The following is a 15,679-nucleotide window of genomic DNA, read 5'->3' on the forward strand; positions in this document are numbered from 1 at the left end:
TGAAAAAGATTTTCGGTCTAATCCTACCTCTGAGTACCTAACTTATGTGTTTCATGTAAAATTAAATATATTTTAATGTCAACATAGTAGGTTACTTTTTGTTTGACAGCGGCATGATAAACTGACTTATCTAGCTTATTTAATCTCTTTTGACAGGCGCCTCTTTACGCCAAACGTTTTTGACACATTTTTGTAGTTGACGCTCCGCTACGTTATCTACAACAAAGCTACGCCGTAGCACGTAGCATTTTGCTACGCGTTTTTAGACCTTAATTTCATTCAGTTAATTTAAGTAGATTATAATATTTATTTTGATTTTTTTCATTGGATGTACAATTGTACAAAATCTGATTCAACTGCAACCGTATTGTCTTGTTATACCTAATGCGTAAAAAAGGTATTTTCTATCACTTTCGATTTGTGTACTCCATGCCTTATGTGTGACGCGGGCTCAATTAAGCTGGCCTTGGCACTGCTCAACCCACTTGCAGAGGGTTAAAGATCAAAAGAGTTGTGCCACACAATGGGTTAATATGGCGCTATGCACTTGGAATCTTTTTGTTCGCCGACTTTTATACGCGGAATTAAATAAGCACCTCTCCTTTGTGGATTTTAATTAAGCTTAGCGATCGTGTGAGGTAATCTAATTTATTTGATTGCTTCGAGTACGGAGATAAATTCTTTGTTAGGAACCATACGACCGAGTAAAACTAAACTGTTTCCTTAATCCTTCTTCCACAAATGTATACGAGATAAAGATACTTTATTTCTGATACAGCCACAAAAGAGAGGAAAGAACATTCAAGTTTAATCAGACATTCCTTATAAAAAAGAACATCTTACGCTAAGAGAACGCTAATCAAAAGAAAGACTACATACAATGAGGGAAATACAAAAAGTTCTCGACGATTCACTTCCAACAGTTTAATAAGCTGCAAAGAAATATTACAGTACTGATAAAGAGACAATAAGAACAAAATAGTTCCGACAAGTTCTCAAACATTTTATGAGTTCAGTGGCTATTTAGCGACTGTGAATACCGGTGGCGTCGTAAAGAGAGACTTTACCTCTCGGTGTCAGTCTGTAGCCACGTGGCTGAGCAGACATCTGACTTTGTGCTTTATTCGTTCCCTTTACATTTTTCGTATTATGTCGACAGCGGTGCTGCGGTCTTAGTAATGTTTGAATGTGAGTGGAGTTACTAGTATAATTTAATATTTTTAATGGTAGTATAATTTTGGACAAAAAGTACCTTGTTTTATGAGTCCTCTACACTTAAATTTTTGTCTTGTTACTTAACAAAAGGCAGTAATTATCAGCAAGTGGACACTTCACAACTGTCAACTGCCTATTACCATCACAATATTATGAAAACTTTAGCGTACATTCAACGTTTCGCTAGCAGCAAACATAGGTGTGGTTTCAATGTGCTAGCAAAAAACACGCAACACGATAATTAAGCGTAGAGGCATAATGCTTTTGCCCTTTTTCGTCGTATGATTAATATTCATAGGTTATTTCACGTGTCTTTTATGCCCCGGCCGTAACTGCGTATAAGTGCAAAAAACAAGCTGAATATTCTGCTGCCCGTCGAGGGCCTAGCCTCAAATATTTGATGTGTTTGTTTTATTAAAAGATCCAGTATTTATTTAAATGTTTCAGTAACTACAAAAATAATCGGGGTCTGTATTTATTTTTAAGAAAGGGTTTGATTTACGTTTATTTAGGATTAGTTTGATGGTTCGATTGGTATTTAATAATAATATAAGCTCACAATATTTATTTAAAATAATCCATAAATAATTGTATAATTGAACAGACTTATAAAATATCAAAGCCATTGATTTATTCTCATAATATTTACTGAATATGTGAATGTCATGTTAAAGATCTTTATTAAAGCCCAGTTGTAGCGTTCAATTTACTAAAATTAACCTTATTGAAAACATGACTTCTAACTAAATAAAACTAAACAGCAAACGATACACACTAAAAGGTTCTCTCCATAATGATCTTAAAACAACTATATAATTGTAAAGGTCGCTTAAAAAGTTCAAGTCGCTGATGAGATTACAACCGAACGATATAACTCGTTAATTGGAGCACCTGTAATTAGCAGCAGCGCTCAAGGAGGTTCCATACTCCAGCGACGAAGTTAATACGAATAATGTGAGTATAAATGGGAAAAGTTAACTCATTTAGTAGCTCCTTCGCGTCCGCGAGCCGCGAGCTGCGCGGCCCACCAGACGGACTACTCTCGAATTCTAGTACTTTACAATCACCCCTTTTTGCAAAATTACACCTCTAACGTGACTCGACTGGGAACGGGGGAAGCAATCAACGTAGTCCCTCGCTCTGCTTCCTAATACTCTAATTTCATTTTAATCCTTTTGCACCGACGGATTAACCCTTGTACACAATAAGTTTCGTATGTACACAACACACGTAAGTTTTGTTTTTATTGCTGAAAGGATTCGGGGGTGAAGATAAATAAAGTATTGCGAACTGGATTTTATTTTAAATGAATTGTATTTCGAATGAGTGATTCGGCTCGACGAGCATGTTTTGTTCACTGAATTCAGAATTTATGGAATATTTTAATTAAGTTTTTAACTCTCAGTGGAATGCAAATCGCTAAAATTCTCTTCCATTTATTTTATAATCCTTTTTGATGCACTAGCTTTGAACTTGCTGAATTGTAGTCACAAGGATCATGCCATAAATTGGGTAGTGGAAAAACAGTTAACACTAATCAATTCTTGCTTTGGTTGTTGTGTTTTCTATGGTAAAATTAGCCTTGCATACAGTGTATATTTTGTTTTTCTCTTCAAAAAGAAGAAGAAGAAAAAGTGCGTACAAATAATCGCAAAATTACAGTGGAATCAAAGATTTTGACCAAAACCGCATTTTTATAGTGTGTACTCATAAAAAACTATAAAACTCCAATAAAGTAGACCAATTTAGTAGACAATTTAACGACAATAACCGTTTGACACAATTAATTTCCTGCCTATCACTACCTGGAAAACATGATTTATGGAGCAAGGGATATTTAAATCGCTTAAATACGGTTAATACTGATAAAATATCAACAAAACATTTGTATTCAATTATTAAACTATGAACCGCGCTTTGAGTCTATGGCATGAATTATAAATATGACGCAAATTTAGTTTGGTTTGTGTTATTTATGAGTTTGAAATGTCCGGCTAGAATTAAATTATGAAGCGTTCGAGCGAGCTCCATGCGCGCACTTGACCCTGCTGGCCGATGAAAATTTAACGAATGACCGCCACAAAAGGAAATTGCAACCGCGGCATGAGAACGTGTGAACCCTTTACCTTGCGGCTCCGGACAAATAAAAAGAGCTGGAGGGCGCACGAAAACAGCGAAAGCGGATAACGCAAAATGTGTTTTATTTAACCACATTATAATAGACGCAACTGCTGTTTGTGACGGGATGCTGTTATTATTAGTCCCTTTCAACGAGAACGGAAACCTGAAAAGTTTATAGCGGTCTAAACAGTCGTGGGATCTGGAGGCATCGGCGGGGCACGTGACGCAACAAATAAAAGCCCACTTAATTCAGAGATCCAACTGGTAAATTTATGCCGCGCAATATCTCTTTAATGCCGGGGCCGTGACAACGCGTACATATCAACCTCCTTTCACTCAGAACGAACGCGACAAGTCGTTTGTATCAACAATCGATGAGCCCTGCGTGATGTGTCGATGCTGTGTAACTACCTTGTTTGGATTGAAAATAGCTGGGCTCTATGCATAAATGTTTATTAAGTATTGTAAGCGTCGCTATAAGTAACCTTAATAATAGGAATCGAGGGATCCTACCAAATAGCTATGGTAATATAAAGCTGCGTTCAAAATAAAATATGAATAAAATTGAGCATAACAAACTTGTTACGAGCAAAAAATAAATGTACATAATATAAATTACTCACATTGGCACATCCTATTTCGAACTGTCTGTAAAAAGGCGATTATTTTCATTAATACAATGTTTAACTGCTGCTGTTGATAAGAAATATGAAATCTAGAAGCGGGAAGGCTAACAAGCTGTCTTGAATCAAAATGAAAACTTAATTGTGCAACTTTGAAGAGTTCAAAGTTTGACACAAAATTTGTGCATTTTAAAGGCACAAACTTAAAGTTCATTTTTTTTGGTAAACATAAATCCAAGTTTTAAATATCTTGTAGAAGAATACAGCATAGTATTACATCTAACTCCAAACGACCCAATGCCTCTACCATTCATTTCATTTAGGTTTCTAAAACTAGACAATTAAGGGGCTTACAATGGACGTCTATAACAAGGCATCACGGTAAGATTTAAACAAACAACTGCAAAATGTGGAAACAAAAAGAAAGTCTAAATAGGCTCTCCAGTAGCAATCAAGTCATGACCCAGTTTGTCTAGACTGCTCCCGATACGCTAAATTTAAACCTGCAATCTGATACCGATTTAGAAATGAATAGGTTAGCTGAAAAACGGTCGAATGCTCCACTTTTGTGACAAGCTACATGAATTAAATACATTTTAAAAGCTTTTCTGGGTATTTAATAAAGAAAGACTGAGCCGATTAATAAATATTATATTCCGTGATCTCATTTTCATATCTCATAAGCGTACGTTAAATATTTGTTGTTGTGAGCTGTGGCCATAATAAAAAGAGGGGAAATGTTCTTTTAATATGAAAGTATTAAGTTATGGCTAAGTTGTTCCTTCATTTTATGTAAAACTGATAAAACTAGTGACACCATTATTTGTAGAGGCTCAATATTAATTCTACGTTGGTAACCCGTACAAAGCCAGCGGTATAAGACGTATATCTACTGGTAGGAACATTCTTGAGTAAACAAGTGACAGTGCAGAATTACTTTTATCATTAATATTTGATCTGCGCATACTAAAAAGAAAAAAAAAACACATATATAAAACAAAAATAGATGACGCTCCTTAGGTAAATATAAAAAAATCTTGTATGGAAGGTGAAGGAGCACAATCTGAACCAGTAAATAAGAACAAATGGCTGCGAATCAGCAATGCCAACGCCTCATAAGAATGTTCTCTGTGACCTAAAGAACGGGGAAAACAAGGAAAACATAAAAATCTGACCCCTTCAGAAATGTCTCGGAAAGAAAATAAAAACTATGATACAAAACAGACCTAGAAATGTATTGGATCTTCTGATTTGTTGTCCTGCCTTTTTGTTCTGTTTTTATTCTTTATGGCATCTCAAAAGATTGTCGTGTCCATAAACAAGTAGGACAGTATTTGTTAAATAATATTTTTACTTATGTATTCCATTGTCAGTGGGAAGTAGCTTAAATGCATAGGAAAACCGCGCGAATGTCACCAGTCACTCGGGATCCCACATAACCGTGCGTGAAAAACAGAATTCGATATTCAAAAATGTAATGAAACTGAAACCAAGTGTGACTTGTATTACTATCCTACTTATATTATAAACGTGAAAGTTTGTGAGAATGTATGAATGTATGTTTGTTATTCAATCACGTGTTAGGCAACTTTTTATCAACACAACACGCGGGCGAAGCCGCTGGCGGAAGCTAGTTACGATTATACGGTTTTAATATACTTACATCAAATATGTACTCCATTTTCATTACAAACAGGGCTGCTTTGTATCTGCGAACCCCAAAAAAAAACGAAACTTAAACGCGATGCTTTAAAAAAAATAAGCTTTAAGTACATTATAAAAAAAGCAATTAAAAATTTAAAGCTGCCACGACTTTTACACAGCATTAGAACATTAAACCACTCATAAAAACGTATTCCTCGTACACCAAGTAATATTTCAATCGCGTGACAGGGAAAGTGGAAAAGTTGCATTGCAATTAGCAATTCTAAATATGCACTGGCTTCTAGCCTAGTTTTTATAAGCAGATAGTAACAACATGTGAGGGAATGTTTTATAGGACATTTACAGACAGGAAGACAAGGCATAGAAAAAGCATTTCTTCGAAGGGCTGATACATCTTGCTTTTATTTGTGTCTGGCATATCCTTGGCATGGTTGCTCTTTGAGATAAAGATAGCACTCATTGCTTATACTTTTTCTTTATTTAATTGGGAGTGGTTCATGGTTTTATGTATTGCAGACTCATATGCGAGTATATTTTTAACTCACAAGGAACTTATCTATCCTAACAAAGTTTTTTTTATACCTATATTTCTTTTGAATAAAAGTCCTTATTTCCAATAAAAATGTAAATCTTCCTTTACATTTGAGTTTGATAATATTATTATGTATTATTCTAATTCAGATGATGCAAGCAACAATCCCTCAGTTTTCTTAGCAATTCCATAAAAGGGCGCATCCTCGAGACAAGAATGTCGTACTTCACACGGGGCGTCATAAAGACCGTATGTCTCAGCACATTTAGAACGGTTGGCAACCCTAAACATAGCATATTGACCTAAATGCTGTCTGGGGTTGGAGCAACGAGCTAAATTTACAAGAAGCTTCGGCGAAGTGTCAGACTATCGCCCAGTTTGCAACTTTAGGCCACTCGGATGCCCCACAGTGAGAATTTCTCGCTGATACTATAGTTTACTGTTATATAAGCAGTTGTGTTTGGACACCTAGGTATGCACTATGCACTGTCTAAGTGTGTGCTAATGTTTAGTTCGCAATGGATTTGGTATACTTATACAGACGAAATTCGATTTCTGAACTATGTGGTGTATTTTAGTTTTTCGTAATAATGTTACTTGCACCAATATCAAATCACAAGCATGTGCATTCGTTTCAATAAGATAATATAGCAATTCTCTCGATTCTTGAAAATTCACGACGTGTACTTAATCAATTAATCAATACCTCTTTTTAAAGCCAAAATAAAGCGCTGGCAACGTTCGTTAATTTTTAACTTCCTGCTTGACTCGCCGCAAACTTCAAAGTGAAGTCAAGCTAACTAGCGCGCACTAATTACCGCCGGGAGGTCAGTGTGTAAAATACCTAGTTCATAAAACGAGGATAATCATATTCATGGCAGATGGGCCGTGATGACGTCACACGGCAGTCGCAGTTTTTTATCCCCTTCTACTGCAGCTGATAAAAAGGTTACGTTTTGTCTTATAGATAGAGATGCACCTATACAGAATTTATAGCACCATCCCATTCACCCACTGAAATTTTCCCCACTAAATCATGACATAATATGGCCTCAGGTTAAAATTATCCTCTTTAGGTGGTATCTCCTAAGTAAACACATCCACACAATATGATTTTGTGTCACGCCCCGATTTCTTTGACTCCAAAAAGTAGGGTAATGTGCTGGTGTATATTTTGGCAAAAGGTTAGAAATCCCAAGTGAAAATATTTACCGAGTACTGCAAAATTGATTAGATCTTTGTCGAACAGAAAGAAGAAAAAAGGAGTTCTTCTATTTATAGTTTTGTTCCGAAAACGAAATAAGTGACAGTATTTTAGTTCACTTGCAGTTTATTCGTCAAAGTCGTTAGGTGTATGTGTTTATCTCGAAATATAATGTTTATAATTAAAACATTGTCACATTTTCTGGCGGAAGTCGTTCGAGTTGAAAAATAAAAATACGAATTCAAGATAATATGCGCAGGAAAAGTACCAAATATTAAATAAAAAATAGAGTACCAAAATGACCATTGCTACCGGGCAGTAGGTACTCGTGTATGACCAAGAGTCGACCGCCCGAATGCAGGTTACCCAATTATGAGCATTCTAAATTCAACCTTTGGTCGTTGCTTTTGAGATCAATTTCAAACGTACGTCCCAGAAGTGTGTGAAAGCAAAATTATTCAGGAAGATTTTATTTCATATTCGGCAAGCTCCCTACGCTTTATCATAATATGGGGTTAGGACCTAATACACCTCTCATTTTTTAATAATATTCATAAAGTTGCTTCGTGACCTAGATTCGGTATGAAAGTTCTGGCAACGTACTTGTTCAGTGGTGAATTTACTGCCAACTATTCGACAGTGCAACGTCAAACCCCAAGGCTACGATCGAAACTCTTACATTTTTCAGGTCCAACGAGTTTTAAATTTTGGGGTAGGTTTTATGTATATTTTACTTTGGTGTTATACATATTTATTCAAGAATATAAATAAAAGAAAATAATGAGAACTTAATATATTTAAGCATAATTTAATTAACAATTAATAAATTTAATAAATAGTCATTTACCAATGTAGACATATCATTTAAAACTCAGAAACAAAATATGTAGCAAAAAACTTTTCGCCCTAGACATTGCGTACAAAATATTTTCAAACTTCGATACAAAACGTGATACCGCAACATGAAAGTGTGTACGTCATGATACGATAAACACTTACACGATCACGTCACTACAAAAAGCCGGTTGTTCGGTAGCAAAATCCGATTCGTCATAAAAGTATAATAATAGTGGGTCGGGGGTGCCGCAACAACGGCGGTGACCTACCCAGCGCGCGCCGCCGCGGCAGTCTTCTGTCGAGCTTTCTAATGACCCCAGGCGTTCTGTGTTGCGCGTTAAGGCACACTTAAGCCCAACAGAACCGATAAAAACTTGAACTGGATTGAAATTCAGCTTGTTTCACGCGTGGTGAACGTTACTACGGCGGAGACAGGCGCACTTCGGCCCTCGCCCCTCGGACGAGGCACAGGACGCGAAAATGGACTCTATGTCCTCCAGGATAACACCGTTTTGTAATTAACCGCGAGTTGTGTGTCAGCGCAAAGGAAGCCTAGCTGGGTGAGTACATAAATATTTCATCACAACTTTTATTGGAAATCGTCACCTAATACTACAATAGTGACCATTATGTACAAGTTTATTATGTGTCTTTGCTGTGTTTCTTTGAAGTGAAATTCTATTCGACTAGCCATGCCTTCAATGTTATCGGTTTCAAAGTTTTGTGTGTAATGCGCAAACACGTTGTTTACGCACTTCTTTTAAATATAATACTCGTTTGAATACAAGTGTCTCGCAATATTTAATAGTGTTCAGTTGTCATATTTGCATTGCCTCCGTATACTTTACGTGTGTATACAGCAAGTATTCAAATGTATTTTGAAAAGTGTATTTTCTAAAACTGGGTAGATTTATTTAACAGTTTATATAGTTATACTTCAGTTATAGAAATCTTTTTATAGGATAATGTATACCTCTAGATCTGTGTACATACTAGTATAACATTGTTTCGAGTGCAATATTACAAGAATAGACAGTGTATTTCCATCTCGATTTACTGAAGCGAACCATATCTGAATCTGATGCGGTATCCAGTAATTTCATCTGTGTAATCTACTTAAGCGCTGCATGTAGGTGTACAGTTGTTAAGGTACAAGGATTTCCCATCCACACAGACTAGCACTGGGAACAATTATTATTAATTCATAATAGTATATTCAGGCAACAATGTACTTTAATCATGTTACTGCATAGTTGAGCCTTCGTAAGCCGCCGAAGCGTCCTGATTACACAGCATGAGTCTTTGATCTATTCATTACGTCGGGTAAACAATATATTATACACATAATTGATATTGTGCGATATTGAGTCATTGTCTTCCATGTGGACATGACAGCCCCTTATGTTTGTTCCAGGTAGAATAACAAGGAGAGATAAAATGTAAATAATAAAATCATTATAATGTAACTATGAAAAAAGTTTTACTCTTCAAGACAAGGAAAAATGACTGCGACGTTTTGCAAATTGTTTCGTTACTGCTGGTTCTACCCTCCGTTTTGCGAGCTCAGAATACCGTGGGTTGTCCCGACTTAATAAAAACTAACAAATGCTCTTGTTATACATTTGAAGACGGTAAGATTGCTGCCCTATTTGTGAATCGCTTGCTACGTGAACGTTGTATTAATCAGGATTTTATTTTCAGGCTTGTTTCTTGATTGTCAGGATACTGCCTCCAAAGACATAAAAAATGCTCTTAAAAGTGTGTCTAACATACACTCACTTTCCATTTACGATCTCGACGACAACGAAGAAGCTCTGGGACCCCATTTTATACCTCAAGGCGTTTGTATAAAGCATATTTATATGTCAAGAACAAGCATAAAAGACATCGGCGATGATACGTTTATGCCGCTGAGAAAGTGCCTTGAAACATTAAGCGTGGTATCGAGCAAAATTAAAATTATTCCCACGAAAGCGCTATCCGGAATGCTGAAATTGATATCGATCGAACTCATGTCTAATTATATTGAAGACATACCGAGCTACAGCTTTTATGGTCTTCCGCTTATGAAACTAAATATAAAGGGGAATGTCATACGCGAAATATCCGAATCCGCTTTTTCAAGCTTAGAAATGACTCTTTTGGAAATCGACTTGAATGAGAACAACCTCACAACGTTCCCTATTGAAGCTTTTGCAAAATTGAGGCACCTTCGATCTTTACGACTGGCCTGGAATGAAATGTCCTCTTTCCCTGTAGTCGAAAATTCTGATTTAATATCCTTAGAGAATCTAGATTTAAGTTCCAATAATTTCGAATTCATTTCAGAAGACTGCCTTAAATTTTGTCCGTCCCTAAAAACATTGTCATTTCATTTTAATTTCATCAACAGCATTCATTATAGGGCATTTTATTCTTTAGTTAATTTAAAGTCTCTTGATTTAAGTCATAATAGGATAAAAATATTAAACCCCAATTTATTTCAGAATAACAAATATCTAGAAGACATCGACCTAAGTCACAATCATTTGCACCACATCCATGGTTTGTTTTGTAACTTGCCATCACTCACAGAAGTAATCTTAAGTCATAATAATATTTTGGATGTGCCAATAGACTCGTTTCTTAATTCGAAGAAGATTAACGCGATACATTTAGATAAGAATTGTATAAGCAACATTCATAGTGAGAGCTTTAGTAACTTAGAGAACCTTAATAAGCTTAGTCTAGAATTTAATTATTTAAATCAAGTGCCACATAATATTTTTATAAATAATAAAAATATATTGAAACTAAGGTTAGACAATAACAATTTTTCAGAATTTAATAATGACACATTAGGACCCCTAGTTAACATAAAAGAGATAAGATTTAATAACAACAAGATTAAAGTTATAACAAAGAATTATTTTATAAATTCTATTAAACTAGTAGAGATTTACTTGGACCACAACGAGATTACTTTTATAGAACCAGGGACTTTTTTAGAAATGACTGATTTAAAGTTTCTCAGCCTACATTATAATTATATCATAGTTCTAAACGATGTTTTGCCAAAATTCGGTTCTAATTTAGTTACGCTACATTTGGAATCTAATTCATTATCTCTAATTGGTAACTTTATGCTACAGTCGCAGGAAAGATTAGATTTCTTAAGTTTAAAAAGTAATCGCTTAAAGTTCTTGACAAAGAACACATTTCGGAATTTGAGTCACGTAACGAGAGTTGAATTAAATAATAATGACATCTCTGTCATAGAGGATTTCTCATTACAGCATCTAAGCTCTGCACGATATCTAGACTTACAACACAATTTACTGAGTAACATTACCAATTATACGTTCTTTGGTTTAAGCGAAATAGAAGACTTGGATGTCTCGCACAACTCTATCATGTTTATTTTCGATATGGCGTTTGACACCCTGAAGAAACTTCGTAGTTTGAACCTTTCATTCAACCCGCTCAAAACTCTCCATAAGCATATTTTCCAACAAGGCTTGCCACTAAGTTCTTTGTACCTAGACAACTGTGAAATACAATTTATAGAAAACGGTACATTCTTTGGCTTGAATAATTTAAAATTGCTTTCTCTCAAAAATAACTCATTAAAAGCTAGAGACTTATTATCCGTTAATATTCCCGGATTGAAATATTTAACTTTGTCTTTCAATGTTCTTGACTATCTCCCTGTAGAGACATTTACTCAACTTCCACTTTTAGAAGTTCTTTATATGGAACACTGTAATATTGAGCACATATTTGAGGGCACATTCAGACATAATAGAAATTTATTGAGACTGAATTTAGCACAGAACATTATTAGTACCGTTCCTCCTATACTGTTCGACTTGCATAACTCGGTTTCAGAGTTTAATATAAGTAACAACTTCTTAGATTTTGTGCCATATAATACTTTCCAAAATTTCACACACGTTGAAAGTCTAGATCTAGCAGATAATCTTATACCTAAAATAGAGCTTTGTGGCTTTGAAAAGTTAACAAAATTAAAATATTTAATCCTACGCAAAAATGAAATTAGAACCATAACGGCTAGCAAGAAAATAGAATATCCTTATTTGGTACTTTTTGATATTAGCTATAATAAATTAGATAACCTGCCACTTTTCGTTTTTGATATATTTCCAAACATCCAAAATATTAATATTTCATACAATGATATCGTACAATTTGATTTTTTGCTAACTCACAAAAAGTTTTGGCTTTCTCTCATCAACATTGACTTGAGTAAGAATCCCGAAGTTTCGTGGTCGCCATCCAACAGAGTAAATAACAATACACTTATAGCAAATCTGTACGAATTACATATATGTGCCACTAACATGACAAACATAGATGATGTCATGTTTGAATCATTTACTAGTCTACAGCATCTTTATCTCAAATTCAATAAAATACGGCGTCTATCTGTTAGTCCATTTTCAAAATTATCTTTTTTAGAAAGTTTAGACCTAAGCTTTAATAGGATTTCCCAACTCAAAACCAGCAATTTCCGCGGTCTAACTAAGTTGAGAACGCTGTGTTTATCAAATAATAACATCGAATCAATAGAATCCTTCGCCGAAGAGTTGAGTAATTTGAAACTTTTGGACCTTTCTCACAACAAGTTGCAAAACATTCTTAATGAAGATCTTATAAACTTGAAAGAGCTGACGGTATTGCACTTGAGCTACAACAATATCAAATATATTTCTGTAACGGCGTTCAAGAATTTAAACAAAATAATACAGATTGATCTAGAGCACAATAAACTTCAGACTATACCCATAGAACTATTGACTTCGGTGGAAAATTATATTCAAGATATTTCTATCAAAGGTTTGTTCCAAAACAATGAGACAATTATATTTGAAGTAAACAAGATTTTAATCAATATAATACCTATTATTTTGCAGATAATGTGATTCTGTGCAGCTGCCAAAAAGACAATGCTTGGGTATGGATTCAAGACCATCCCAAAGTTATAAAATCCAGTTCAGTCACTTGTTTCAACGATGAATATCCAAGAGAGAAATGCGATGTCCCAGTTATATCACAGCTATCAGTTGACAAACATAAAGACAACTCGGTATCAGTATCGTGGTTTATACGAAACCGCACTGCTATTAAAGCTTTGCAGATTTTGTACTACGGTGAAGATGGAAACACAAACGTAAGTACTACATAGCATGAATATATCCAAACTTTTAAGTACGTTCTAGACAAAGTAATGAAAATAAATTTCTTGCAGGTAAAGTCTAAGTATTTAGAAAAGAGTGAAGTATCAGTTCATATTAAAGACTTGGAGATAAATGAAAATTACGTAGTGTGTGTCATTACTTTATCCGAGGAACCAGTGGACTACGAAGAAGAGATGATCGTGGCTGAAGTTAACAAAACGATTGATGACAACGCTAACTCTACCGCTAGGATCACACAAGACGTGGCAGCAGCTATACTCATGCGATCTCCTTCCAGTGAATGCGTTTCGTTTAATACATTTAGGAAGCCAGCAACAGTAAAATCCAAACCGAATAAAAAATTCCAAATATCGTCAATTTTAAATCGCCGAATGGGCTTAATAGTCGGCTGCTCGTTAGGGTTCGTTGTGTTTTTTATTATGGTTTCCGTTTTGTTGTACACAAAAATAAAAGAAAGAAAAAGAATTGCGAAATCTGACCCAGCTTGGTCGGAAATGAACGACTATCATTCAATGGCGAGTAAAGATGATATTTTACAAAGTTCCACCACAGCTTCAACTGACAACATTCTGTTGGGTATGGCAAAAAGTCGTAAACTTTCATTAGATCATTTGAAGTAATCATAGATTTTAGATCTAGGTAGGACGTATACCTTTGAAGTGAACAATAAAATTCTAAATTCGATATAATTAGTCAAATATTTATATTGTTAATAGATGCTTAGTTTTACGACTGTTCGCTTATGATAGCTAGATACTTAGACGTAGAATGTAGTGCCTACATAGTAGGAAAATTGTATCTTAAACATATTGGGTAGGTAGATTAGTCATAGTCTCTCAACTATGAAATAAAAACTGTTGGCATGGTTATCAGTTACTTAAGGAGTTTTATTTATACCACAAACAACAATGACAAAGTTTAAATGTAATTTAATGAAAGCAAAAGCTTGACTGCACAAAAGTTATATAAGTATGAGTAAATTAATAAATGTTTCGAAAAGATAATAACAGGAATTTAGCCATTTGCCGAACTCGAGATCTCCCGTTAGGAAGTGGAAAATGAGTTAATAAAAGTTCTCGAAAAAGCATTTTTGGTGTATTTAAAGAACTTCCTTTTTCTTATAACAGTGTCTCGATTATCAAGTGCCATTGAGGGATGAAGTCCGCCTTTGAAGTACATTTTGAGGACGTGGCTTGAAGGAAATCCAATATATTTATGTAAGCTTCTGCTTAGGGCAAACATTTTCGTAGAAAACATACTGTAAAATAAACTGAAATGGAAAGCGAACGCATCGTTTAATAAATAAAGGGAGAAAAGCCAGGGAACTTATTTAATGGTATCTTTAAAATAAATAGTTATGTATCAAGAAGAATCTGCATTTTCTATACGTAGTTTCAGCGGTATATACTATAAACCATAATTTATTTTAATGCCCTGTCACGTAAATGAGAGTCGCGTGCAAAAACTAGTAATTACTATATTTGTGTCGATAGTTACTATGAAAACAAGACTTGCAAGTGCAAACCAATTACTGCCGTAGTTAGTATCGATTTTTCTTACTTTTTATACCTTTTATTAAGAGAAGTAAAATTTTTATTATAATATGACCTAATTTATTTCTTTTAAAACCGCTATAAATTGTTGACTAAAGCGTCATTATTTTTTAGTTTTGTTACTTATATACCAAGAAAAAAAACTGTTCATGAAATGTACTATAGTGGTCATTTTTAAGCTGCCTATTTTTTATACGGAAGTAAACAAAGGTGTTGGTATACGGACAGGAAATGGAAAATAACATACGACTCGTCACGCCCACAATTCAAATTATTAATAACTGTACACTCTTCAAACTACTATTAGTGTAGTGTTTGTTTGAATCGATCATTCCCAAAATATTTAAATACGAATTTAATATGCAGGCGTAAATAGAAAAATACAATCAGTGCCTATTTTTGATAGAGTATCTGTAAGGTTTACATCTCTTCCTCACCTACAAAGAAGATTTGCAATGGCAACGTATGAATCCATTTTAAAAAAATCCCTTTAAAACCGTATTGTAATACCTTGTTTGATACCGATAACTGTTCATCTACATAACATAACAGGTAACCATACTACATCTATTACAATTTAAATATTTAGTTAGGCATCCGAACGTCACTTGGACTGATTGTTATCCTAATTGCCAAGTAAGTGATTGGCCCGTGAGAAATGAGCTAATGCTCGCGAACAATATTGACGGCCGTGTCCTTCATATAGTTAGACTGTCTCGGGAATTGTTTGA

At 34.8% G+C, this 15,679-nt stretch overlaps 1 protein-coding gene across 1 annotated transcript; it reads left to right on the forward strand.

Moving 5' to 3' along the window:
- Window positions 1-8,504: 8,504 nt before the first annotated feature.
- Window positions 8,505-14,271, forward strand: LOC124632148 (chaoptin-like). The gene is made up of 5 exons (XM_047166835.1): window positions 8,505-8,757; window positions 9,612-9,828; window positions 9,899-13,033; window positions 13,111-13,367; window positions 13,446-14,271. The coding sequence occupies exons 2-5, from the start codon at window positions 9,666-9,668 to the stop codon at window positions 14,013-14,015; spliced, it is 4,125 nt and encodes a 1,374-aa protein (XP_047022791.1). The 5' UTR covers window positions 8,505-8,757; window positions 9,612-9,665; the 3' UTR covers window positions 14,016-14,271.
- Window positions 14,272-15,679: the final 1,408 nt, after the last annotated feature.

Source organism: Helicoverpa zea, chromosome 7 (assembly GCF_022581195.2).
Source record: "Helicoverpa zea isolate HzStark_Cry1AcR chromosome 7, ilHelZeax1.1, whole genome shotgun sequence".
Lineage (NCBI taxonomy): Eukaryota > Metazoa > Arthropoda > Insecta > Lepidoptera > Noctuidae > Helicoverpa > Helicoverpa zea.

Excerpts from the sequence above, each read along its gene's own strand:
- LOC124632148 (XM_047166835.1), top strand. The coding sequence starts at position 9,666 with ATGAAAAAAGTTTTACTCTTCAAGACAAGGAAAAATGACTGCGACGTT. Across the intron at positions 13,034-13,110 it reads TCAAGATATTTCTATCAAAG|ATAATGTGATTCTGTGCAGC; the intron begins GTTTGTTCCAAA and ends ATTATTTTGCAG. Across the intron at positions 13,368-13,445 it reads GTGAAGATGGAAACACAAAC|GTAAAGTCTAAGTATTTAGA; the intron begins GTAAGTACTACA and ends AATTTCTTGCAG.